At 49.4% G+C, this 27,882-nt stretch overlaps 1 protein-coding gene across 3 annotated transcripts in view; it reads right to left on the bottom strand.

Annotated features, from left to right (window-relative positions):
* Nucleotides 1-27,882, bottom strand: part of B4GALT5 (beta-1,4-galactosyltransferase 5) — a 94,288-nt gene that overhangs the window by 22,472 nt on the left and 43,934 nt on the right. The window contains exon 1 of one of the 3 annotated variants that reach the window (XM_079127042.1): nucleotides 9,104-9,754. The exons of the other annotated variants lie outside the window; for them this stretch is intronic. Coding sequence (XP_078983168.1) covers nucleotides 9,104-9,269 — 166 coding nt within the window. The 5' untranslated portion in view covers nucleotides 9,270-9,754. Of the gene's footprint in view, nucleotides 1-9,103; nucleotides 9,755-27,882 lie in introns of those variants that run through there. 3 annotated transcript variants of the gene reach the window in all.

Raw genomic sequence — 27,882 nt, forward strand, 5'->3', positions numbered from 1 at the left:
AGAAATGACCAAGGCCAAGAATGCGGGGACAGTCTGCGAGCCACTAGAGCTCTACGTGGGGTGGGGCCCAAGTGCTTCCTGGTCACCTTTAGCCAGCGTTCCTCACCTGCCCCCTCTCGCCACCCTCACCCCCCCAGACTTCCCCCTGCTGTGTGGCCCACCCACAGCGCCACAGCTGCCTCCCGCCCCGGCTGCTCTCTGGACACTGGCCCAGCTGTCCAGCGCCCACGCAGACAGAGTGGTCCAGGCGCAGTTGCAGGAGCCCTGCTCCATCTGTTACCAAGGAACTGCCACCTCGGGCCCCTTCTGGAGATTCGTGATCCACAGTGACTCAAGGCCCGAAGTTCCCAGAATGTTTGGTCACCTAACCTGCAACTTCCCAAACCAGCACCTTTCTCTGCGTAACCAGTGACATGCAGTGGTTCTCTAGAGAGCTTGCTTTGGGAACTTCTGTCCTGGCTACTTCTGTGAGTGGACTTTCGGGCGTCCATCACTCGGTCAGGTCTTCAGCTGGTACTTGCTGCCTGTGAGGACAGCGGCCGCACACCATGGGCCCACACTAAGCTCACTGGAGGTGGGACCCCCTGCATCTTAGTGGAGGTGCTGCTGCTAAGCTGTTCGTGCCACCTGGTGGTACAGAATGAAACGCAGGGCCTCACAAGTATCCCTGTGACGAGTCCTGTCACCAAACTCAGCCTTCGGCTCTGGCCTAACAACACACAGGGCTTCCCATCTCAAGTATCTCGCTCACCTCTGCAAAGCAGATGCCATCTCAACATTTTATTTCAGATAAGGAAGTCAAGCCTCCAGAGGTAAAGAAGGTCGTATGACTAGAAGTCAGAACCCCAGCGGTAAAGGTCAGGTGTTTCAGGACATCCTGATGGCACTACTTTCCAGCGGCGTGGGCCTGATCAGTGGTGGCTGAACAGCGGTGAGAAGCCCAATATCACGTAGGCACGCGGTGCTGTGGTTGTTACTCCTCGCTGTTCCAGCAAGTACCCGCTGAGCACCTGCCTCACGGGGCGCGGCTCTAGCCCCCAGGTGCGAGGATGAGCAGGAAAGAGAGCCAACCCGCAGGGCGGCGGGGCAGCGGCTGCCAGGACTGCTAGCAGAGTCCAGGACACTACCAAGCGCTGGCACTTCCACCAGACAGTAATCACCACCTCTTCCTTGAGTCCAGGTGAGGAATCTCTCGAAACCCCAGTGCAGCTGAGAAAAGTAAGCGCCGCTCAGGTTTACCACCACGAGCGTCCACCCAGAGGCCATGCAGCAGTCCTGGGCCACCGCTTCACCTGCGGCAGGGAAGCCAGGCCTAGGGCTCTGCCCCGAAGTCACCTCTTGGCCAAGCGGACAGCCTTTCCTCCTCTGCCCTGGACTCTCACAGGAAGATCTACTGTCCCCCTCCCTCAGGATTCCAGCAGCCTCCATCTTGTCAATCAGGTACGCGACACACACAAAAATACCACGAGGCAGCATAGCGGTGCCTGCGATCCCAGCAGCTCGGGAGGCTGAGGCAGGAGGATGCGAGTTCAAAGCCAGCCTCAGCCTCAGCAAAAGTAAGGCCCTAAGCAACTCAGTGAGACACTCTCTCTAAATAAAATGCAAAATAGGGCTGGGGATGTGCTCAGTGGTTGAGGGCCCCTGAGTTCAATCCCTGGTACAAAAAAAAAAAAAAAAAAAAAAAACACAACTTGGAAAAATTCCTCACAAAATAATGAAATCTGACTCTCCAGATCAGGAGCCAACTAATTTGACACCATGAACCCAATGCACTTAACTGTGACTTTTACACTAGGCACGCACATCCTTTCTGCCTGCCAGTCCTCCTGGCGAGCTAACGGGTGGCTGGGCGAGAGCAGAGAGAAGAGGAAGCAGCCTCTGCGGGCTCTCCTCGGCCCTGCTGCCTTATTTCTCTTGGCAGGCCACATGGTCTGATCCGTCTGGTGCCCAACTAGAACACAAGTTCCAAGGGAGAAGGCGTGCGCCCGGGGCCACACAGGGCAGGGCACCTGGAACCCAGGATGCACAGCGGACACAGGAGTAAGGTTTACCACGTAGATCAATGATCAGCCATCGCTAAGAACCGTGACAGCCTCAGTGGACTCCTCTGAGCTCCGCCTTGCTACAGGGGACATGGAGAGGGGACCGCATCACATCGGCCCGACGCCTCTGAGAGAACCCACTACGTTAACCTGGTGCCAAGAAAAGTCGGTTCCTTTGCACAAGTGGGCAGGGCTGCCAAACAGATTAGCTTTCTCCCCAAAACTGCTGCTGTTACTCTCATTTCTCACAGAAAGCTTTTTTAAAACGTTCCTTTTTAAAAATGTTCCTTACTCTAAAGCACAAGTTTATTCAAATCCTTGTGCAACATTATTGTAAGAGGAAAACCCTGGGGGAAAAAACAAAAACCCTACAAGTTCACCCAAGGGAAAGTGGCCGAGTAGGTGACTCACGTCATGAGTACCGTGAGGCCATAAAGCGAGCAAGGGCTCGCTGGCAATGGTCCTGGACTTCGCCAGTCAAGTCCCCAAGGTGGGGACTACTGGACACAACAGGAAAGAGCTGGGACCACGTGAAGCCACAGGCCGGCCTCCCACACACCCCGAGGAGCAAAGTGGGCACACCCAAGATCCCACAGGTGGGGGGTACCTGCGCGCCACGCCCAAGACAGCACCAGGGGATCCAGGGTGAGGGCAGGAGGGTTCCCCGGAGCCCCGAGGGTTGAGGGCGGCTGCTGGTCCTATTTTCTGACCTGGGTTCTGGTTACAGAGGCACGTTCATGCTGTAAAGATCCATCAAGCTGCTCACTTATTTACACAGGTTTTAATATGTACATTACACTTCAATAATAGTTCCAAAAAAAGAATGAGGAAAATCTCTGAACTAATTAACCAGGAAGGAAAACAGCCCACAGAAAACAACTCAAGGAACCAGTGAACACAAGCTCCACATTCCATTCTTAATGGGGCATACCTGAAGGACACAAGGAACCACTGAGGACACCTGTCATACCAGCTCAGGAGGCTGAGGCAGGAGGATCCCAAGTTCAAGGCCAGCCTCCAGCCTCGGCAACTCAGCGAGACCCTGTGGCTTAGTGGTTACAGCCCCTGGGTTCAATCCCTGGTACAAAAAGAGGTCAAGGATCTGGGGCTCTGGAAGGTCTCTGGAGCCTCACTGAGCCACCACATGGCAGGGGTCTCAAGGCTGCTGAGACCCACAGGGAAGGGGGGAAAGCTCACTGGAAGGGGAACCACCGCACAGGCTCACACCTCACCCCACGCATCACACGCTGGACACACCAGGAAGTGTAATGCTGCAAAGGAGGGCCCTCACCCCTTCACCAGGGTCCCCACCAGCACCCCAGCATCCAGCAGCCTCAGGTCCGCACCTCCTAACACCAGGCAAGTAAAAGGACCCAGCCCGTCCCATCTGGTGGTCCTGCTCACCTACTGAAGAGGAGACTAGAAGACAATTCCCAAATGCCGGGCATCCCACAAACTACTGGTCTGTCTACTTGAAAGAAAAAAAGGAGAAAAAAAAAAAAGGCAGGAAGTGTCCTAAAGACACGACCAAATGCAGGACATGAACGCTGACTAGACCTGACCAGGAAACAGGAGTGGCGAAGAAAGACAGAGACAGTGAAAAGCTGAGAGCGGCACGCACGCCGTCAGACACTACTGAGCACACGGCGGGGCCCTAGGTGTGATCACAGCCGCGGTTATGCAGAGTGGCGCTCTTCTTAGGAGGTGTGCGCTGAAGTACGCGGGGGCCGAGGACACGGACAACTTTACGTCCAAATGGCTCAGAAAAACGTGCACATGCACGCAGTGGGGCGCATCTGTGGAGCACATGGGTGTGGCAAAGCGCGGGCAAGAGGTGCAAGGTCAGGATGGTGTGCGTGATCACCACGGTCTCTGGCTGCCTGTCTCTGGGTCCCCATTAACTTGCAATTTCTTTCTTTCCAAAAGAAAGAGTTGTTGATTAAATTTGTCGCAACTGCCAGGTTAGACAGGTTCCTCACTCCTCCGCCAGGCTCGGGGCTGACTGGGCTCAGAGTCTCCGATGGGAGAATTCGGAAAGCTACGGTTCCCAAATGTGCTCACCAGCGGAGTCCTGTGACCTCTCCCAACCTCGGAACAGACGCAGAGCCCATTCACAGAGGCTGGCGAGGAGCCCTCCTAACGGTCCCAGGCTGAGATTCAGGCACACAGTCACGAGTCCCCCATAAGCATTACGTGCCAGGACTGCCTTCGTCTGAGAGACGACCTCAAGACAGTCCTGGGGTCACCTCGCAGTGGAGAAGGCTGACAGGGAGGCTCGACCTCCAGTCACACATCTGTCTGGGAACAGGAGAGCGGTGGCCAGCCTATACTGGGAAGAGGGCCAGGAAAGTCCACCTGGGGCCGCGCGGGTGGGGGTGTCCTACCAAGGGTCTTGAAGGAAGAGCCCTAAGACGGGAAAGGAACAGCACACACGAAGACCTTTGGGTGTGGGCAGAAAACACACCCAAGGAACTAAAGTCAGCCGGTGTGCTCACGATGAGGCTGCCTGCGGTGAGGCTAGGAAGGGGCAGCAGACGCTACAGGCTTCCTGCGCTGCACCTGGGGCCTGAAATTCACTCTCGGAGCCCAGAATTGAAGGAATGGGCTGGGACTGGACTTGAATCAAGGGGAAATTCACCCAACTCAAAATCCGGAGCTCCAGATGACTGTGGACTCCAGTGTCCAGACCCACGTCTCCTGGATGAAGCGAGGGAGGCTCTGTGTGTACGATCGCTTCTGGTCACCGTAAGCTGGGCACCCAAGCCCTACCAGAACATCCTTTCTCCCACAGGAAGCAGCACGAGGAACGCGTCTCCAGAATCCTGACCGTGGGAGGGTGGAGTGAAGCAATGGAGACCCTCACCCAGTCGGGAGAACGGGGAGTGGGGCTGAAGAGCCAGCAGGGGCTGCCCCATGGGCCACTCTCATCCCGTTTCTCTGTTCTCCACTCCCCTCCACACCCCCACCCGGATTCTCAGGAAAACACCGAGCCGATCTCTGAATAAGTGGTCCCACCTCCTCTGCTCGTCCACGCTTTGAAACGGATCTAAGGACGAGCAGGCAGAGGCCAAAGGAGACTGAACAGAAGGAAATGGGAAGCAGCGTGCTGCCGCCTGGCGCTCTGCCCTTCCCGCGTGCGAAGTGCGTCCACAGGTGGCAAGGAGAACGAGGAGACTGGGGCCAAGTGCTGGCCTAGGTGCGAGTTCCATGCCCAGACAGCGGGGCGGGTGGCTGACCCAGCCGGGATCAGAAGCGAACCAAGGGCACTGTCCACACAGTGCTGGGAAAGGGGGAGCGGTCGCCTCCCCGTCCCGCCCGCTGGTTCTCAGGGGCCCTAACCAGGCCACCCACGCCTTCCTTCTGGGTCGTAGAGCACTTCAGGACCTAACTACTTCCTTCATGTAAGCACCTGCCCGGGGAGGCTCTGCCCAGGCCAGTCCCCCATCTGACCGTCTGCTTCTGCAAACACACTTACACCATCATATGTCGTTTTTTGAAACCTTGTGCACAACTACGTATCATTTTAGACTAGAAGATTTATAACACTAGATAGCCTATAAATACTGGGAAAACTGGTCAGGGTGGCACTCAGAACCTGGAGTGCTGGTCGCCTCCGGGCTGCCAGCCTAAAATAAAGTTTGGTTTCTCCCACTCTTCAAGCCTGTTTGCTGCTTCTTGCCCCATCCCACAACAGTGTGTCAAAGGAACACAGCTGTTTGGTTTTATGTGTTTTTTCAGTTGTAGAAGGACATCATACCTTTATTTTATTCATTTATTTTTATGTGGTGCTGAGGATCGAACTTCACTGAGTTCCACAAGCGCTCCACCACTGAGCCACAGCCCTGCCCCAGATGTTTGGCTTTTTTCCATGCTAGGGTATCTGCAAAACCTGTGAATTTCTGACCAACATTTTCTGCAAAAAAATCAGAACCTAAAAAATAACCCGCTCTAGCCTCCACTGGAGTGACCCTGCTCCACCCACAGCCGTTTCGTAAGGAAGGAATCCACCTGTTCTGCTGTGAAGAACTGGTTTCCAGGGCTGGGTCAGGGTTCAGCGGCGGAGCGCCTGCCTAGCACGTGTGAGGCACAGGTTCAATTCTCAGCATCACACATAAATAAGTGAGTAAATGAATTAAAGAATAAATAAATAAAAGTCCATCAACAACAACAACAAAAATTTGAAAAGAAATGGATTCCTATGAAAATACTGATGCATTTATTGAGTCCTCGGGTGCTGTGTTCCCAGATCCTCGTGTGTTATCTTGCTTCATCTTCACAGTAACTATAAGCCGGTTGTCACGCCCATTTTACAGACAAGGTAACTGAGGTCCGAGGAATAAGGGACCTCTGGAGCCGAGATCCCATAGCAGGTCTGTGTGTCCAGAGCCTGCATTCTCAGCAGCTCCACTGAGTCTCCAGGTCCTCAGCTGCTGCCCCCATGGGGCTGCCCACTCCTTTGAGCTGCGCCCTTCCTGTGTAGCCTCACGTGTAATCCGCTCCCAATGTTCCACCTCAGTGGTGGCTGCCAATACTCACAACGGTACCACGCGCCCCCAGCATTTGATACGGTTCATGAAATCTTCAGAGTTCAAAGCTCTAATGTGAACCATGAACGTTTGCATTTCCAATCTACTTAAAATCGTGGACACTCAAGAGTATACACTGGGAGATGCTGAGGTCCAAGGTTGTGAGCACACAGTGACACATTTAAGAAAGAAACACAGTTTTCTTATTTTAAGATGCAAGGAATTTTTTGGCAACAAAATTTGCACCCACTGTCACATCTATTTAAATGTTTTGGAGCAACTGTGACTATTTTCACATAAAAAGTGGTTAAAGAAAACTGGGTTTCAAATACGTGCATTTTATTGTACTTCAATTTTACCTCCATAAAGCTATAGGAAATAAACTAATTTTTTTAAAAAAGAAAACTGGGTAGCACACATAATAACAGAAAAAAGAATTCCAAAAATTATTTTGGGGACCAGGCACAGTGGCGCACGCCTGTAATCCTAGCGGTTCAGGAGGCTGAGGCAGAAGGATCACAAGTTCAAAGCCAGCCTCAGCAACTTAAGAGAGGCCCTAAAAAACTCAGCAAGATCCAGTCTCAAAAAATTTTTAAAAAGAGCTGGGGATGTGGCTCAGTGGTTAAGCACCCCCGGGGTTAAATGCCCACTGCCTCCCCAGGAAAAATTATTTGGGAGGAGAAACACAAACCCAGTCCTTCCCCTCTGAGACAGAAACCCACCAGGTCAATCATGAGTTGTTTTCCATGCTATTATTCCCAGGTTAAAACAAAACAAAATGGTAAAAGTGAACAGCCATGAATTATCCTGCAAGCATGTCCTCTGGCCTGTGTGTTACTAAGCTGTACGTGAGACAAGACGTGGAGATGTCATCTGAACAAAATCAAACTGATGGGGCAACCTGTGTGACCGCTTAACTGAGAAGGTACGTTCTAGAAAGAATTTCCACGAGCTTCCCCGCATATGCGGAACCTTGGGGTAAAGAGATGGCGTGAAAGTAGAAAGGAGGGCCTAGAGAGGGAGGGAGGCAGGCGGGTAACGGGCTGCACACCATGAAAGTGTGCCACCAAGACACCCGCCATCCTGTGTTGTTAGAAGAGCACCACCAATGACCAGCCCCCAGGAACAGGAGGGGACGCGAGCGAAGACACCAAATCTCCTGCCTCTCGCCTGACTGGAATCCCCAGCCCAGAAAACCACAGACACCCTTGGGCGCTGCCAGCACTGAATGCTGCCTCTCCGAAGCCTGCTGTCCTGGCCTGGGAGGTCACAGCTTGCTGCTGGACTGCAGGAGGCACGGGCGCCAGACTAGGGCTGTGTCCACCTCTCTAGTCCCCGTCTGCTTACGGTTCCAGGCTCCTAATGCTCACGCTAAGCTTTTCCCTCTGGCTCTTCTCTTTTTATTTACAGCACTGACTGAACCAAGGGTCTCACCCCAGTATGGGTGCTCCATCCCGGAGCCACCTCCCCGGTCCTTTTTAATTCTGAGACAGCTGCCCAGGCTGGCCCTGAAATTGCCATCCTCCTGTCTCAGCAAGGAGCTGGGTGTAAGCTCTGATAGTACCTTTCTTAGCTTTTCTGATGTCACCCTACCCCCAAAACTAGACTGTCCACTCTCTTTTCCAACTGACCCCTGACCTCCTAGTCTCACCTCTCCCTTTTACAGGCTCCAATTACGTTTTTCCTCCAGGATGTCAGGTGAGTAACAGGCACTGGCTACTTATTACGTTAATGAATTACAGCTTGGCACAGAGCCACTCGTGGCTGCCATACCTGAATCACTTCCACAGCACCACTTCCTTCCAGAGAGGCTGCCGGTACGGTACTGTATTCTTAAGTTCTCCCCCAAGAGCTTCTCAGAACCAGAACTGTCCACAGAAACCAAGAATTCAGGAATGACCGAGAGCTCCAGTACGCCATCTCTTGGGAGCCGAGCACATCCTACCACCTCAGCGGCAGCCACCGTGGGAAGGCAAGGAACCCCTGGTAAGAACCTCCTTCTAAGGAAAAAGACGGAGGGGGCAGAGCGGGCACTGCCGGCCTGGGGAGAGTCTGTCCCTGGCTGGCTCTTGACCCTCGGCTCCTCATCTGTACAGTGGCATTAGTGAACTGGATATGGCTTTTAGAACCTTTTCAACCAAGTCCTGACAGCCCAGGAAATCATCTGCAAACTCATTTCGTTGTGTTACAGAACAGTTTCCTAAATAAAAAATGTTACCAGTTTATATTTACATTGACTACTTCCCAAATATAAGTCACATAGCTTTAAATGGGATTCTGCAAAATCACACAAACCCTGGAAACTGCGACTCACCTCCCTTCCTCTTGAACTTGAAAAAGGCTAGGATGCCAAGTCCCTTTCAGAAGCTCACCATCACAGGGGCTGGGGCTGGGGCTCAGAGGTAGAGCGCTTGCCTAGCGTGTGTGAGGCGCTGGGTTTGATTCTCACCAGTGCATAAAAATAAATAAAATAAAGGTACCGTGTTCATATACAACTAAAAAAACCTTTTAAAAATCTCACAATTATAAACTCACTATTTCTCCCTTCTTCCCAAAAGAAGAGACTGGCTTTCACACACCTACGTTCAGAATTCTTCCCCTTCTCTGTCCCCACTTCCCACAAGGGGGCTCCGGCTTGATGCCCTCTGTTGCCTGCCAGTCCTTCCAGAGCAGGGGTGCAGAGTGGACCCGAGTCAGGCATGTGAAGAAGTCACGGGGCCTACCTAAGGCCAGCAGGAACCACAGAAGACATCTAATCTGTGTCCTCCTTTGTCATGGTAAAAAGAAAATGAATTTTAATGTCTGCTTCCTTTGGTCTCCTGTGAAGTTCCTCGCAATGAGTTACAATTTAAAAGAATGCAATTCTAGAGCAAAGAGCTTAATTTCTTCAATTCTGAAATGTTACCTGCCTACAACTAAATTTCTTCTAGCCCTCTGTAAACGTGTGATAAAATTCTAAGACAAAGCTAGAAGCTGTCTAAATGACTCAAAAAACTAATGTTTTAGCCAGCTTTTGCATCGCTGTGACCAAAAGACCTGACAAGAACAACTTATTAGAGGGAAAGTTTATTTTGGCTCGTGATTCCAGAGGCTTGGTCCACAGTCAGCCGACTTCTTGGCTCTGGGCTGGAGGCAGAGCATCACGGCGGAAGAGCATGGCAAAGCCGCTCAGGACACGGCAACCAGGAAGCTGAGCGCCGCTCCTCAGGGACAGAATAAGAATCCTGAAGGCACGCCCGTGACCTGCTTCCTCCAGCCACACCCTAGCCTACCAGTCAACCCGCCAAGTGGACTCATCCACGGACTCGATGTCCGCTCTCATGGGCGAATCATTCCACCTGTGAACATTCTGGCACTGCCTCACACATGACTGGTTGGGGGACACCTCTAAACCAAATAGCCAATAATGAAGAATTTTGGTGATGCTATGCTGAAATAAGTACCTCCTACCTTGTTGGTGGAAGCGTAAGCTGGCATCAACTGGTTAACTGCCTCTAGAGGGCAATTTGGCCACACAGATCAAAGCAAGCGGCTCACAGCACCCAACCCGAGAGCTCCTGCTTTCAGGCGTCCCTCTTGAAGAACAGATATACAAAGAGGAACTCTGGTCCAGTGTTGAAGACAGCAATGGAATATGAACTTTTATGACAAAGAGAAAATGAAGTTTTAAAGGTTTGGTAATAAGAATGGTAAAAAAAAGGAGAGATGAGGGAAAGATGTTCCCTGCGGTAGAACTGGAAGTGTTTGTTTCTTCATGCACTGAATTAGTAATGGAGCAGAGGAACTGATTGTAATCGGCAGTATCTAATTTGGTTCTTGGACATATAGATCACTCACTTTTGAAGGTAAGGCAGGGCAGAGTTTGAGGTACTCCCCAGAAAAAGACGTGTGTTCCAGGGTGTCTATCTCAGTAGTGTTTACAAAGTAAACTGAAAACCCAGCTAAATGTGCTAAGGGACTAGGAAAAAATATATGAGGGCAAAGCAATCAATTTTAAAGTTACTGTTGTTGTTGTTTTTCTTCTTTTTTTTTAAGTTATTGTTGCCACAAGTATTGAGGCCCAGCTGTAATCCCAGCTACTGCTGGAGGCTGAGGCAGGAAGATCACAAATTCAAGGCCAACCTGGCAAGCTCAAGGAGACCCTGTCTCAAAATAAAAACTCAAAAGGGTTGGGGATGTAGCTCAGTGCTAAAGTGTCCCTGGGTTTAATCCCAAGTAAGGGGTAGGCCTGGTTTTAGGAGTACCCACAATTTATTGAATTAAAACACAATATACACCACTGTAGATAGAACAAAAACCATTTTAGAAAGTACACGTGGAGACATTCAGTATTTATCTCTGCTTACGATGCAGCGCTGCCCTATCAGGAAAACCTTCATATGACAGAGGGGTTCTCGGTTCCAACAGTGAAAACCCTGCAGTAACCAAGTCTGAATTGAACCATCTGCAGTTTCAGTTTCCAGAGATCCTGAGGAGACCCCCTCACACAGCACCTGCTTATCAGCTCTGAGCACACTGAGGCAGGCTGCCCTAGCACGGGGCTTTTCCCTTTCCTTTTTAAACCGTGATCATACACTTTGTATGAGATGACGTGAAAACCGAACCAAGCTGTCTCACTCAGGGTTTCCCCCTTTCCTGCTCCAGATTCGGGTAACTCCCCTAATCCTAAACAATTACTCCACCTTCACCTGCTCCCGCATGACTCATAATTACCCTGCGGACTCTGGGTGCTTCAGCCGAGCTCTGCCCAGCCAGCCTCCTCTATCTGGCCTACAATCCAAATGCATTCTTCCATAGACTGTTCTTTGGTCTCGGTCCTGATCCTCTTTTGAAAAGGAGATTATTCTTCATGTCCTGTGGGGATAATATATTATAATCACATTACTGTTAGCCTGGAAGATTGTAACAGACTAATGGGGTTATCTACTTTTTTGGGGGGAGGGGGTTTGCTGGGGATGGAACCCAGGGATTCGCACATTCTAGGCAAATGTGCTCCATCCCCAGTCGGGGTTAACTACACTCTGGGAATTTGTTTCAAGAAGGCATCATTCTGGCTGTTATCAACGCCCAAAATTTGAGATCAGAGCCATGCCTTCAATAGAAAGGCAAAAGGAGCCTCTTTTTTTCTTTCATTTCATCCGGAATCATCATTCATTTTCCCCCTTTTTTCTCCCCTGGCAGTGTTGGGGACCAAACTCAGAGCTTTGCACTTGCTGGGCAAGCACTCCAGCACTAAGCTACACCCCCAGCTTTCTTGGGCTATGTGACGTTCACACAGTAAAACAATTCAGACCCAAGTCCAGAAACAGAAGGGCCAATCTACTCCACAGGCAACACTGGAACAGCACAAAGATTAATCGAAACGCAGTGTATTCCGGAACATTAAAAACAAATTCTTCCCACAGATCACTTCATTTCCGAGGGGGAAATGTGCATTTACAGAGGAGTGATCAGACGGGTACTATTAACCAAGGGACTAAACTGGGTACCACTAACACTGGAACCGGCTAATATTACCTTCAGAAGAGTCTCGCCAAACGCTTTTAACCTAAATCTAATCAAGATTTTGGAGCCATCTTCTGGTTTACAAAACCATAGGTGATTAAGGAACACATCACACTGACAACAGGCAATTCCAGGATGTAGGATACGACACAAGCCGGGGCCTGGAGAAGGGACGAAGGTGTGCTAGACCAACGAGACGGATGAGAGGCAGCACTGGGACGGCTATAAAACACATCTGAACGCCCAGGAAATCCAGATGTGGGCTGGATATCAGAAGATATCATGAAAGTACTGTTAGTTTTCTTAGTTGCAAGTTATACAAAGGAATATTGTTTTTTTAAAAGAGCCATGAACTTAAATATTTAGAAGTTAACCGTCTTGGTAACTGTCAAGGATTCGATTTCACATGGCTCAGGAGAAAAAACAGACACAGTTTCAAAAGGACAGGACAGTGGTACACACCTTGCGATCCCAGCTACTCAGGAGGCACAGGCAGAAGGATTGTAAATTGGAGGCCAGCCTTAGAAATGTAGTGAGACCCTGTCTCCAAATAAAATATCGAAAGAGCTCAGAAGTAGAGATAGAGTACCCCTTGGATCAATCCCCAGAACAGCAACAAAAGAGCAAAATGATAATGACTGCTGACTCAGATGGAAAGTGATGTATTCACTGGGTTAACTTTCCCACGTTTGAATTTTTCATAATAAAAAGATGAATAAAAGATGGTGTGCCTAAAGTGCCAGTTAAACCTAAGTCCAAGCACACTGAGAATCCGTAAGTGGGTCAAGAACTAATCCAGTAGAAGGAGAGCAGCAGAGAAAGGGCATCACAGCGGAGGGAGAAGGGGAACGGAGGCCGGGGACGAACGCACCAGTGACCACGCCCGCACATCAACTCGGCACAGGGAAACGCACCGAGTGACCCCGCGCACACGTCAACTCGGCACAGAGAAATGTGCCCTGAGTAGGATCATGAGGTACCAGTGGACAGAGAGAAGGGAGACCAGCAGAGTAAGGGCGGGAAGGCAAAGTACGGGTTAATGGGGCCGAATGTCAAGGGCACGCCTGAGCTCTCCCAGCGAGCCCCGCACGTCATCACAACGTGCCAGTGAAAACATTTTTATAGAAAAGAACTGAAATTCAGGGAATAAAGAGCCTAGTCACGTTCGCACGTGGAGTTGAAGCACCTGGCGGCAACACTACACTCCCCAGGCCTCCTCATTTGTTTTCTGAAATTAAGGACCCCATTCAGGGCCAGGCGCACCCCAGCCTGTAACCCCAGCGGCTCAGGAGTCTGAGGCAGGAGGATCCCAAGTTCAAAATCTGCCTCAGCAATTTAGCAAGGCCCTGAGCAACTCAGCCAGACCCTGTCTCTAAATAAAATACCAAAAAAAGGGCTGGGGATGTGGCTCAGTGGTTAAGTCCACTGCGTTCAACCTCTGGTACCAAAAAAAATTCCTTTATTCTTTTCCTATAATTTTATAGAAAAATTAAAAGAAATTACAAATATACCTTCCTGCTGCTCTCTCACAGAAAGTCTTTGAAAGGCTTTCCACTGCATTCAAGGTCAAGTCCAAATTCCTCACGCTCAGCATGACTTGGAAGAGCCCTTAAAACCTGCGCCCCTGCCTCTCCCGGCTCTGGCCACAGGGAACAAGAGCAGCTCTCAGGAACCAGCCCATGTCCCAGACAACGCTGATCCTGAACGCAAAGCCCAAAGCACAAGCGTTCGAAGGGAACCACAGCCCATGGAAACCAGCAGTGGGGAAGGAAAGGGGAAGGGAGGAGAGGAGAGGGAGCAGGAAGACCCCAAGGAACCAACGCCATCCGCAGCTATCTTCAGTCACACAGGCAGCTCGCAAAGAACCGCCAGGTCCCGAGGCCGCGTTACTCTCCACAAAAATCAAGCCCCAGGCCGGCGCACACCACAATAAAAAAAAAAAATACATTTTTTAAAGAAGCTAAAGAGGTTAGCAGTTAAAACTCAGTCGGCCCAAAGACCTCTGGATCTAGATCCTGTGCTGGCAGCCATGTAGCTCTGAAAAGCAACAGAAATTAAATTACGATGCTCTGTAATAGATTTGGCTCTGATTTTAATACTAACAAGCTGCCAGAGGGAGAACCTCTGTCAAGGGATAAGAATCCTAGCAGTCTCGCCTCGCTCACTCAGAGGCCAATTAACATTTCCCACCACGGGCGCGTGCGCTGCTCTGTGGTGGCGTGGATTTCCCTGCAGCCTCTGCCCCAGAGCCTCCGCTGATAATGCACCCGGTTCTGTGCCAGGAGGCAGCACCATACTAAGAGAACTGCCCCCAGCAAATCCAGTATCTGGGGCTTTGTTTCTCTTGCTGCCTGAAGATCCAAATCCCTCCTTTCCTTGGCCTTCCCTTCTCGGGAGTTATTTTTACACTTAGCAAATGCCTGACACTCAGGAACTGTCAGCAGCCACCTGTGCTTCTCACAATTAGATCGCGGCTAGAAAGGAGCACATTTTTCAGCTCAAGGCTTTGCTTCTACGATCTGGCAAATCGTTACAGGGTGAGCGACTTCACCTTCAACTCAATGCACACCCCACTGCTGAACCCCAATGACAGCAAGCCGCCCATCCAGAGTCCTCAGTCCCCGTGCTCACTACTGTCTCACCCCAACCCCAGCCTCACTCAAAGCGCCACATTTTCTGGGTCCCTAAGTACAAAATGACTCTTCCCCTTTAAAGGATTAAAATATTATTTGGTAAAAAAGTAAATTAAAAACACCTAAATAGTTACAGGAAAGCTGTTAAATATATTAAGAATAAATGAAAAATTCACTCATCAGAAAAAAAAAATATATATCAAGTAGAACTGACGGCAACCAAACCACCCCTCTAAATGAAGCCACAGGCTCTTAAGGTGTCTTGCTCATTTGCAGTCAGAGCACCACCCGCCCAGGATGATGCTCACAGCAAGACACTATCAAGCAGTTCTAGAGACTGTATCTGCACCTGTGCTGAAAAACTGATGGTGGAAACAGTAATAGAAGCAGAGAGGAAGTTGAGCTATTGATTGAAGATCATACTAATACTTTAAAAAAATAAAAAAGGCTGGACACAGTGACACACACTGTAATCCCGGCGGCTCGGGAGGCTGAGGCAGGAGGATCATGAGTTCAAAGCCAGCCTCAACAACGGGGCAGCACTAAGCAACTCAGTGAGACCCTGTCTCTAAATAAAATACAAAACAGGGCTAGGGATGTGGCTCAGTGGTTGAGTGCCCCCGAGCTCAATCCCCGGGACCAAAAAAAAAAAAAGAATGAGCACCTTTAAGACCAGCTCTATGGCCTGCCAATTCACCTTTCGCCTCTTGAAAGCTCCTGCAGCTGTGCCTGGGGTAGGCACCACCATCCTGGCACTGGAGCAGGGGCACACAAGATGCTTGGAGGGTGGCTGATCAAGGGCCAGCGAACGCGCTTCTGTCAGGCCCTGAAAGGCAGGGGACATAAGACCGAAAGGTAAAAGAACACCTTAGACAGTATTCGTTCCCGCGCTTAAGACCACTCTGCTGTTTTCTGCTGAGTGATGCGGGGGTCATCCCAAGGCGCAGCATGGCCTTCTGTATTCCGCCACATACACGGCCATTCACAACTGTGATGGGGACACCGAGTGCTCGAGGATGGGTACCTGTGCTATCTTTCAGCAGTCATTCTGTTTCTGCAATTATTTGGTTCCCTGGGTATTCTGCAGGTTTTTCAGAAGAACCTTGAATATTAGAGAATGCTACAACTTTTTAATGGCACCCACTGAACAGGGGCTGAAAAGGGACTGCAGAGTGTCGGAGATGTCAGTCAACACAACCTGCCGTACAGAATCGACCTGAGAGCACGCTGAAGTGTTTCATCCTGAGTAGGCGAAGTCTCGTAGCCTCCTTCCCAACAGTCTAGCCTTAAAAGCACCAGCATGGGCACTGAGCCTGCAACACAGCCTCACTGCCTCCCCCCCACCCAGCAGGACAGCGCTATGCTGACAACCGGTGCGTCGGTCACGGGGGGCTAGTTTTCCTTTTGATGCCCTCACACACCACTTAGACCGTGAAGACACCAATCTCTGAGCCCAAAGCAAGGTGTGAACGTTTGCTGGCTATTCTGTTAAAGTAGGGCTCTTCAAGAACAAGTGATAAAATGAATAAATAAGAATATTAATTCAATGAATTTCTGATTTCTGAAGTGGAAGTGTCTGCTCATGGAAGAGTAGAAACTGCTTTTTCCCTTATGCACGTAAATGGATAAAACAAAAACCATGTGTAATCAGAAGACCATATAAAATATAGGTCACACCCTCCAGAATTACATCTCTTGTTTGGGTGATGTTATGGGTAAAATGTCTTTTAAATTATATGGTGGCATATGCTCTAGAAGTCATTTCGCCTCAGGCAAGAGAGTAAACACCTTGTTTTTTGAGAGCAGAGGAGAACATAAAGGCAGAGAACCAGATGACTGCAAGCTGGCCTGGACGGCGCTCCTGGTGTGCCAATGCAAAATGGCACGGGCCCCTGAGCTAAGTGAAAGACCAAGGTCAACACGGCCGCTAATGTCCCAGGGACAGCTCATGGGAATCATCACAGAAAAGCAAAGCCAGCCTTGGAACTCAAACAGGATTGGAAACATGGCCCAGTGTTACTTGCAGCCCAGAACAAGCGAACAGAAACATGGTTGGACCAGAGGGGAGGCCTTGCCTGGGCTCACCACCTCCGATCCAAGACTGTAGCTGCCGTCCTGTTGCAGCCGCAGGACAGGCACCAGCCAGGAGTCACAAGTCCTCGAGAGGACACAGCCACTGGGTGCAGGTGCTCTCTCTGAAGGGCAAATGTGGCAGCCAGCTGGCCAAGAGATCTAGAAGAAAGCCTACTAATGCACTCAGGAAATCACCAAGCCCTGGAAGACATCCAGGAGCAGACCGAGGCTCGGAGGATGAGCCGAGGCGGAAGTGTAACAAAGACACGTGTTCTTCTCAGACTTCCTCATGCCTTAATCAAAAAGAAAATTAAGGCCAAGAAGTTTCATTTAATTTTGAGAAAGAAGGTACTATTCCCATTTATGGAAAATCAAACTGAGAATCACTCGTTGCTCTGATCTGCTAAGAGTCCACTGCTAAGTGAGCTATTAATACTAAGGCCTTGGAGACTCTTGGCCTCCAGAGCCACTTCAGATGAACACTGCTGGTACTGCTAAAGGACAGAAGTACATGTCCTCAGGCTCCTGGAGCCCACAGCAAAGTCCCCTCCGATCTCTGAGATATACTCAAATTTTTGCTTACCAGATGATTACATGGGGACGGGGACAGTAAGGCCAAGCCCAGAACTAACCACAGTGCAAAGGAGAGAACCATGGCCTCTTGATCTTCCTTTTCAATCTTCATTACAGCTGCTTTCAGAGCTGCTGAGATGACTCGGTAGCTTATGGGAAATGACTAAACAGGCTCCATCTTAAACGTGAGCTCTTGCCTCTTAATTTTCTTCTCCTCTGACTCTTAACTGAAAAGGTTTGTTCCTGCAACTGCCAGTCCTGATGTGAAACTAAAAATCAACTTTCATTCTCTACGTGGTAATTCTTGGCCACCTCAGTCAAGACACTACTGAACACTGCCCATAATACTGGACGTTGGCTAAAGAAACAACACCTTATTCACATGCCAGCTGAGCTTTCAGTGGACTTGACTCCTGAACCCCAAGGGAGAGTCAGGTTGTCCCTTGATGCATACCACTGCCATAAAGAGAGTTATCGGACAAAGACTGAATAGCTTATTTAGAAGATAAGGCAAATAACTCACTTTGCCACAGTACGTACCTTAAAGCAGTAAGGAAGCATTACAGGACATGCCCCCAAGCTCAGCGATTTGTCAAATGAGAAGCTACAAAATCATGTTCTCCAAATACCTGTCGCTAAATACAACTGATCCCATTTTCAAAAGAAGTCTATTCTGACTCGATGATCACCCTGAAGCTGGAGCTTTCCCACGTCTTCTACTTCAAATGAGACCTACCCTTTGATTTAAAATGTCATACGTATAACATCATAGGTCCATCCAGTCACGTTCGTCCGAGAACAAACCATCCGGCTACTTAACGCCACTGCTGCCACTTTACCAGCACCACACGGTGAGGGAGGGGCCGCACGCGCCGGGGAGCTCTTCACCGACTCTTGAAGCTTCCTGCACACGTGGAAGGAGCACAAGGCCGAGCTCAAAAGCCTCTCTGCGGAAAAGAATTCCTCTTAGAAGACTTAATAAGAGGTTATTAAAAAAAAGAAGGAATGGGGAGATAGCTCAGTTGGTAAATAAGCGAAAACCAGACACAGGTGCAGGGACACACACCGGTAATCCCAGTGACTCAGGAGGCTGAGGCAGGAGGATAGTAATTCAAGACCGACCTCAGGAACTTAGCAAGGCCCTAAGCACACAGTGAGACCCTATGTCAAAAGAAAACATAAAAAGGGGCCTAGGGATGTGGCTCATTGGTAAAGCACCCCTGGGTTCAATCCCTGGTATCATACATACACAAAAAGTAAACGCTACTATAAAATCCTAACTTGACACTTTGTGGTGTTGGAGATCAAACACACTGGGCATGATCTAGCATGGAGCCACCCCGCAGCCCTGTACCTGCATTCCCATGTGACAATAATCAGCTACAGTCGATGGCAGCAACTTAGTGAGACCAGATCTCAAAATAAAAAGGGCTGGGTGTGAAGCTCAATGCTAGAGAGCCTAGGGTTCAATCCCTGGAGACAAAGAAGAAAACCAATGCTGAGCACGGCGGCATACACCGTAATCCCAGCAATTCAGGAGGCTGAGGCAGGAGGATGGCAGGTTCGAGGCCAGCCTCAGCAACTTAGTGAGACCCTGTCTCAAAAATAAAATAAAAAAGGCTGGGGGTGTAGCTCACAGGAGGGTACCCTGGGTTTCATCACAAGTGCCACAAGCACAAGTGATAACGCCGTGACAGAGGCGGACCTTGAAACCTGCTCTGTGAATACTCGAGACAAACATGCAGACACTGGACGGTTGCGCCTACGTGAGGTAGGGCGGGCGGTGGGGGGGGGGGGGGGGGTCACCGTCTAAGGGGCACAGAGTTTCTGCTGTGATGATGGAATCAACTTCTGGAAAAACACAACGGTGATGAGGCTGCACAGTACTGTGAATATATCTAATGCCACTGAATTGCTCGCTCGTTAAACAATTGTAAGTTTTATATTATGAGAATTTTACGACTTCTAAAAGTTGCACGTAAAAATCAGAATTATAGGGCTGGGGCTGGGGCTGGGGCTGGGGCTCAGCGGTAGAGCGCTTGCCTGGCATGTGCAAGGCACTGGGTTGGATCCACAGCACCACGTAAAAATAAATAAATAAAATAAAGGTATCGTGTCCATCAACAACTTAAAAATTTTTTTAATTAGAATTGTAAGAAGATTATAGGAGTAAATAATAAACTTAACCTTTATTAAGTTTATGACTTAGGGACATTAAGGTTCTGTTTTGTTTGTTTTCTTGGTACCAGAGGTTGAACCCAAGGGCTCAACCATCGAGCCACACCCCTAGCCCTTTTTATATTTAATTTAGAGACAGGGTCTCACTGAGTTGCTTAGGGCCTCCCTAAGTTGCTGAGGTTGGCTTTGAACTCATGATCCTCTTGCCTCAGCCTCCCCAGCCACTGGGATTACAGGCAGGTGCAGTGCATCCAGCAAGGTTCTGTATTTTGAATCCATTTTAGAGTCAAAATGCTACATATGGCTATAATCAGAGTCAATGCTCCCCAAGAGAGAGGTGCTGGGCATTGAACCCAGGGCCTTGTGCATGCGAGGTAAGCACTCTACCAACTGAGCTACATCCCCAGCCCCTCTCTTTTCACTTTTCATTCTCATTTTAATGCTGCAAGCCCCAAGACTCAGACCTTGGCTTCCCTCTCTACATTACTCCCTTGATGACTCTACCCTGCCTCATGATTTTGAATACCTATATGCCCAGCCTTCTACCCTAAGCACCAGGTTTGCATATTAAAGGCCTCTCCACCTAGAAGTCTAACAGGGAACCCGCACTTGGCCAGCACCAGATGACTGTCCTTCCCACCCACAAACCCACTCCATCTATGCTCCTCCTGTCCTTGTTAACAGAAATCTGTCCCCTTCAAATAGCAAACTGTCCCGCTCTATTCAAAAACCTGCAGGGAGAGGCTGGGACTATGGCTCAGTGGCAGAGTGCTTGCCTAGCATGTGTGAGGCACTGGGTTCAATTCTCAACCCATTCATTTAATGTAAAGTTAAATAAATAAAGGTTCATTAACAACAAATAAAAATATTGGAAAAAAAAAAAAAAAAAAAAAAAACCCTACAGTGAATCCTCATCTTACTCAGAGAAAGCATCAAACTCTGGACAACGGCTTGCAAGGCTCCAAATCAGAAGTCAGAAACCTTGGGGGCTGAATCCTGCCTACTGTACGTTTTTATAAGTACAGTTATAAATGAAATATCAGCAAGATGGATGCTTAAGTTCCTTGTAAAAAAATGGCATAGCGTTTGGCATAAGTGGTGGCATATCCTCCCTATACATTAACCACCTATGGGTGGTCAACCACTGAGCCACATCTCTAGTCCTTTTTCTTTTTTATTTAGAGACAGGGCCTCACGAAGTTGCTCAAGTCCTCACTAAATTGCTAAGACCAGCTGGCCTTGAACTTGGGATCCTCCTGACTCAGCCTCCCAAGTTGCTGGGATTACAGGTGTGAGCCACCATGCCCAGTATCAGTTGAACAATTTTTAAAGCTGCATGTAAAAACCAGAATTGTAACTTCAGATGACAAGTAGCAAGTAAGAAACCTAACCCAAGAACATTAAGGTTCTGAACTTAAAATCCATTAAGAGTCGAAAGTGCTCTGTGCACCGTAATAGCTATTATAATGTGTAATACAACATAATGCTACATAAATAGTTGTTATGCTTTATTGTGAATGGAACAATGAAAAAAAGTCTGCAGTGTGGAAAAAAACATTCAGTGTAGAATCATTTTTCAGACCATGTGAGTGTGTGTGGGCTGGGACTTGAATCCACCCCTGGCACAAACCAGACAAGTGTTAACCTTGCCACCATGCCACACTCCCAGCCTCCCCGCCCCGTGTTTTTTCACCCGAGGCTGGCTAAGAGCAGGAGGAGGAACCCGCAAAGGTCGGCCACCAGAGGAACATGGTCAGGCCCCACTGTCCGGGCTCGGTCCCGGATGCTTTAGCGCAGGGCAAGGCCAAGCCTACGCATCCGCACCTGGCCCTTAATGGAGCAAGCCCGACCACCCCAGCTCCATGGTCTGCGTTCCCCTCTGAGCTCCGCTGCTGGCCTCCCTCGCTCTGCACCGGCCACAGTGCCTGGCTCTTCCGCAGACGCCCGTGCCAGCTCCCACCTCAGGGCCGCTGCCCATGCGCTCTCCACACAGCTGCACGGCTGCTCCCCGGCCCAGCCCTCCCGGCCCTGAACTCTGCGTAGCGTTACAGACTCCCTGATCTCCCTCCAGAAGCACGCCTTTCCCTCCTCTGCTTAGCACTGATCACCTAATATGACAACGGATTTGCTTTCTTATTCGGTTTGATCCCTGCACGCAGAACACAGCTCCACGTGTGCACAGATTTTCGTAAGTTCTGCTCACGTACCCCAGTGCCCAGGGCAGTGCAGCGCATTTGGGAGCGTCCCAATAAATATCTGTCCAATGCAGATGAAAGACTATACGTGAAGTACTCAGCGAGCCTACGGGAAAGCTGGCCATTTCTATCCTAACTGGGGAGGGGGCATTATAATAGTTAACAGAGATGGTAAAGATCAGAACGTGACTGAAACTAGAATCTGAAAATGCAATTTATGACACATTCCAAACACAAAGAAATGCTCCAAAATTAAAGGTAAATTTCTTAAATCAAAAAAAAAAAAAAGAATCAGGACTGGGTAGGCCCGTGTTAAAGCAAGTGTCTTAGCATGCATAAGGCCTGGCCTTAATCCCTGCACCACCCCCCAAAAAGTCAACACCTTAATTCATAAATATGCTATTATCCTCTTCCAATATCTCCTAGTGCTGCTTCTCATTCCACCTCCTCAGCTAAAATAATCAGAACCAGAGGGGGAAAAAATTCTGTTTCGATGGAGTAGGTTAATAAAATGGTATAAGTTAGCAAAAAACAACCAAACCTGTGCTAAAAAATTGGTACCTCACTTTTTAGAGGCAGTATTTAACCAAAGAAAAGAGTATTGTATCACACAAGAAAAATCAAAGATGGAGAGCAATAGGAAATTCTTTACCTCACAATCAAGAACATCAAGGAAACCCCAAAGGTCACTTTATAAGAACTCTAGGTTTTGAACTTACCAGGTAAAGTAACAAACCAGCTGACAGGCAAAGGGCTTAACAAATGTGGTTTTTATATTCAACGCTGCTGGGCGCAGCACACACCTGTAATCCCAGTAACACAGGAGGCTGAGGCAGGAGGATCATAAATTCCAGACCAGCCTCAGTGACTTAGTGAGACCCTGTCTCAAAAACAAAATTTAAAATGTAGCTCAGTGGTAAAGTGCTACTGGGTTCACACCCCCATAAAACCCCCCAAAAAAGAGACTAATATACCTGAAATAAACTCAGAAATTATATTTATTTATATTCAGGAAAAAGCATAAAAGAATGTTAATGACAATTACTTGGAGGAATTAACAGAATTATTACAGAACTTCTAACTTTATAGATTATATTACTTTTTTTTTTTTTTTTTTTTTTGGTACCCGGTGTTAAACCCAGGGGTGTGTAACCACTGAGTCACATTCCAGCCCTTTTTATATTTTATTTAGAGAGAGGGTCTCACTGAGTTGCTTAGGGCCTTGCTAAGTTGCTAAGGCTAGTTTTGAACTCCGTGATCCTCCTGCCTCAGCCTCCTGAGCTGCTGGGAATACAGGAGTGCACCACTGTGCCCGGCTCCAGGATATTTAAATTTTATGAAACTTTATCTCCTTTTGTAAGAGAAAAATAAAACCCAGTGTATGGAGAATCCGCTGCAAAGGGGAAAGGTACGGAGAAATGGAAGAAAGAAGCAGGCAAGGCTGTGCCTGGCGGCGTACACCTATAACCCCAGTGGCTCAGGAGGCTGAGGTGGGAGGTTGGAGAGTTCAAAGCCAGCCTCAGCACTTTAGTGAGGCCCTGAGCAACTCTGCAAGGCCCTGTCTCAAGATAAAATATAAAAAAGGGCTGGGGATGTGGCTCAGTGGTAAAGCACCTCTAAAAAAATAAAAAGGCCAGCAAATCCAGGATTGCACAGAGAACAATTTGTTAGGGATTTAAAGATAGACGTGCCTTGAAAGGCAACAGGATAGGTGGACCTCTGTGTGTTAAGCTGACTGACATGGGGACACACCTGGGCTCTCAACGTTATTAACATGTTGAACATCAGCTAAGAAGCAGCCTGGGTGGCCAACACAAGCCACTTGGCTGGCAAATAATGATTCTGCTATCCTACAGGGCTTGGGATGCATGCTAGGGACACAAGTTGGGCAAACAGCTGTAATCATGTCAAGCTAGATCCCTACGTAAGTTAGTCGGACCTCAGGAATAGTTCATGTTCAGTTCAGAAGGTGCAAACTATCTGCACTTCAATGTGTTCGGTCTGGTCTGCCAGGTGTTTTCTGGTTTTCTTCCTAACAACCAACCCTGGAAGGGGACTATGTAAGTTTAAATCCTCATCAGCCAAGTGACTGTGGACAAATTATTTAACTATTCTGTTTCAGTTTTCTCATCCATGAAATGGGGATAATATCCATATGTCAGGATTAAATGAATTAATATCTGTAAAATAGTGGAGAATAAAGCCTGAAACAGTACAGACAGTATTTATCTCAACATGTGCTATTATAATCCACACAAAAATTCGCATGTCCAGCTTCTCTCGCATACCGAATGGTCCAGAACAGCAGTCAAAGAACCTCTACCGAGAGGCCTGGCCGTGGGCGTGAAGGGCCCGCAGCTGCCTCCCTCAGAGAACACCACGTGCCGCGGCCGCCTGGGCGCCTGACCGGCGCTCAGGGACGTCACGTGCGTCCGGCCCTCGGAGGGAAGTGAGGCGGGTGAAGAGGAGGCTGTCCCTGTTTCCACCCCCGGTGCCTTCAGTGCTGAGAGGCGAGCGGCCCGGCCTCGAGGACCAGCTGCACCCGCGCGTCGGCTCTGCCCCGCGAGCGGCGCACCTCGCCCGCTACCCAAACGCACTGCAGGGCCCTCGGCCCCACGGGGAGGGCGGTGGCGCCGCCCAAGCGAGGCGCAGCTCTGGATCTGCCAGCTCCGAACTTACCTTTCAATGACCAAAAAAGAAGCTGCTTCCACACGTGGAGGAGGACACGGTGTGCAAGTCAAGAAGAGCGTGCAGAGCCCCCCGGGCGGCGGCCTGCGGAGCGCCGGGAGGAGCCGCCCTCCCAGCTCCCCACCTGCCAGCTGTGTGGTCGCCCGCTCACCACTGGGCTTCCTGGCCCCGCCAGCGCCAGAAACAACAAAGGTGAGGCCCGCGAGGTGGTGGCCAGGACGCGACGGGCCATCGTCAGCCGGGGCGCGGTCACCTTTAGGGGCTACTCTGGGAGAGCGCAGAGTTAAGGGGAAGCCGTGACACTGGTGCAAGAGTCCCGCGATGGCTACTCCGAACGTGAAGGTAGACAACTTTTAAGATCCTTCACCACCGCGGCAGCGAGGAGCCCTGCCACGGGGACACTCCGGGTTCCAGCACGTAGACATGCCATCTCACCTCGGGCCCATTCAACAGGTCTGCTGGGTGCTCCTGCGGCCTGGGCGGCCGTTCTCCGGGCAGCACCACAGCACAGCTGTGTACCCGGGACTCTCGAGACCAGAGAGGCAACCCCTGCGGCCCGGCCGGGGCTGCGTGTGAGAGCAGCAGGAGAGCGCTGCTGAGCCCTGAGGCCAGACTCTGGAGAGGCCACCAGAGGCTGTGGGCACGGAAGGTGGGGACGAGTGCGCTGGGCCGGCGCCTGGATTGGCTCCGCAGAACAACTGATTTTTGTCCCATTCCTTCATATCTGTCTCTTCTACCTGTCCCTCGTAAAGGTGGTGTGAAAGGATTTTTAATTGTACAAAACAGAAATCAGAAGTCAGGAGAAACATTATCCAGACAGGAAAATGAGCCATCACCCCAGAAGGCAGACGCAATTCTCGCCAACACTCAGACTCAGGTTTCGGGCACGCAGACACCTTGGGTCGTCGGACATTTCTGGAGAGTTTTTAAAGTCTTGTTCTTTAGGAATAATAAAAAAGCCTCCTCTGAATAGAAACTTTAACGTATTTAAGGGGAAAACCTGCCACAAGACAAACAGGCACAAACAACGGCAGACCTGAGCACCGCGGAGGGCCTCCTCTTCCAACGGTCTCAGCAGAGACCAGCAGGGCCAGAGGACCCTGGAAAAGGCGGGCGTTACCAATCGTAGCTCTGCCTCGAAGCAGATGACTCAGAAAACCAGAGACAGCTGCAGGAACAGTAACTAACAGCTCCGACTGTGTCTGGCCATCACGTCACTCAGAATGTCCACTCCAGCTCGTTCTTCCAAGCTATCCTCCCGCTCTTGTTGTTGTCACGGAGACAGGATCTTTTTGCCCAGGCTGATCCTGAACCTTTGCTCTCTTTTAACTGTTTTAGCCCTAATTCTGTTTTTGTTTTTTTTTCCAAAGTGCTTCCTACCTTGAATTTCTTATGGTCATTCTCTGCGTTGATCTGCCCTGTCAGCTTTCAGAAACTACTGGATGTGCATTAGCTAGCAAAGAAGACAGGTGGCAACAGTACTCACTGCTCTGCAGAAGCGCAAGCGAATGCCACACCCAGACTGTGCACTTCTGTCACCTAGAAACCAGAGAGTCTGTCTTCTCTACCCTAGGACAGAGAATAAGCGACCAGAGCTCTCAATCCCCAGAAGGCAAGCTAATGATGAAAAAGCATTCACTCCTAGAACCTTGGGGATCCCAGGAGCCCCCACAGGCTCAGACTGTCAGTCAGCCCAAGGCTGCAGATGGTATGACGGTCAAAAACAATGACCTGAGTAATTCAAAATTCAACTCCACTCCTCTGGCAATATTGGAAAATTAAAAATGCTAATCCCTTCCTTTAGACCAGCAGTCCCCAAGTAGGGTTGATTTTGCTTCTCAGGGCACTTCTGGCAATATCTGATGACATTTTTAGTTGTCAAAACCAGGGAAGAGAGCTACTGGTATCTAAGTGGGTAAAGGCCAGCAGGAATGCCAGCCCCACAGAACTGTCCAGCCCAATGGCAAAAGTGCGAGCCCAGGAACCAACTCTGCCTCACACTCACCACTTAACTGCGGGACACCAAGAGCAGCAGTGATGAGCAAGTATTTAGTTTATACTGGCCGGGTCACTCACAGATCAACAAATACATTGCTTTTCAATTATCCATAAACTGTTTCTTCCTTAGTAAGTCGAATACAGGCTAATCAACATCATCTTTTCTATAACATAAAGAACACTTGCAAGATTTGTATAAAGGTTTGCGTGAAGAAGCTTCTGCTACTGAGAACTGCCAGGCTCCTTATCTTTACTGTTCAGGATGTCCTGGAGCTTTCTCATGGCGTCCAGACTTGCTCCTGCTCTGGGTTATGACCAGGTAGTTATGGCAGACCAGAGATCTCTAAGAGAACCAGAACAGCCAGAATACAAAAAAAAAAAAAGCGTGCAGCCTTCAGAGAGCGTCCAAGGCAACCACACTTGAAAAGACAAAATCCAAGAGAAGGATGAGCCCTCGGGGTGCACAGCACACCGCTGCTGCTGTGTCCTCCAGACCCTGGACAATCTGGGTGCCGGAAGAAGGCTGAGGCAGCAGGCAACCAGCCTGAGCACAGTACTGGAGTCGCTCTAAACAGGCAGGGAATCAACAGAGCCTGTGACTGTAGCTCAGGCCTGGAGAAACAAAAGTAGACACAAGGGGCCAGGATTCTGGCGAAAAGGACTGAGTCAGTTTTCTCCTGAAGGCATTTGCAGAATATCCAAGTACGAAGGGCAGAGGCTCCTACAGAAAGCCTCTGAGGAGCATAACAGAGTCTTCACTGATTCCTTGCACTGGGGAGATAAAAACTGAAGTGAAGACAACATGGGGCAAGGGCCACAGTGCAAGCCCAGGTCCTCAGATAGAACTACTACTGGGTCCAGACAAGGAGAAGGAGCCTGACTCCAAACCACATGATAGCTGTGCTCAGCTCAGGTGCTGTGTTAGACAGCTTTCTGTTCCTGTAACAAAATACCTGAGATAACCAACTTAGAAAAGAGAAAAGGGTTTATTCTGGCTCACAATCTCCAGTCCATGACCAGTTGGCGGTATATCATGATGGGAATGAGTAACAGCAAAACCACTCACTTGGAAGCAAAAAGAAGTGAGGAAGGGAACTTCAAAGGCAGGTCCTGGGTGACTTGAAGACCTCCTCCCACTAGGCCCACATCTCAAAGGTCCTATCACTCTCAAAGGCATCCTCCTGGGACCAAGCCTGCAACACACAGGGGCCTGGGGGAGACACTAGCTGCTGCCAAGAGGCTACATGGGACCAGTCCCTATCCTGTTTGCCTAACAAACGGAATGAGACTTCTTTGAAATAAGATAAAAACCATCCAGGGCTACTACACTTTTTTATATACGATGCCCAGTTTTCAATCAAAATTACCAAGAGACAGAACAAAAAAGAAAGAGAAAACAATAGGAAAAGATCCAGAGATATCACTCATAGGTTTTTATAAAATAACAATTCAACAAAGTAGAAGGATATAG

This window comes from Sciurus vulgaris (assembly GCF_902686455.1).
Source record: "Sciurus vulgaris genome assembly, chromosome: 2".
Lineage (NCBI taxonomy): Eukaryota > Metazoa > Chordata > Mammalia > Rodentia > Sciuridae > Sciurus > Sciurus vulgaris.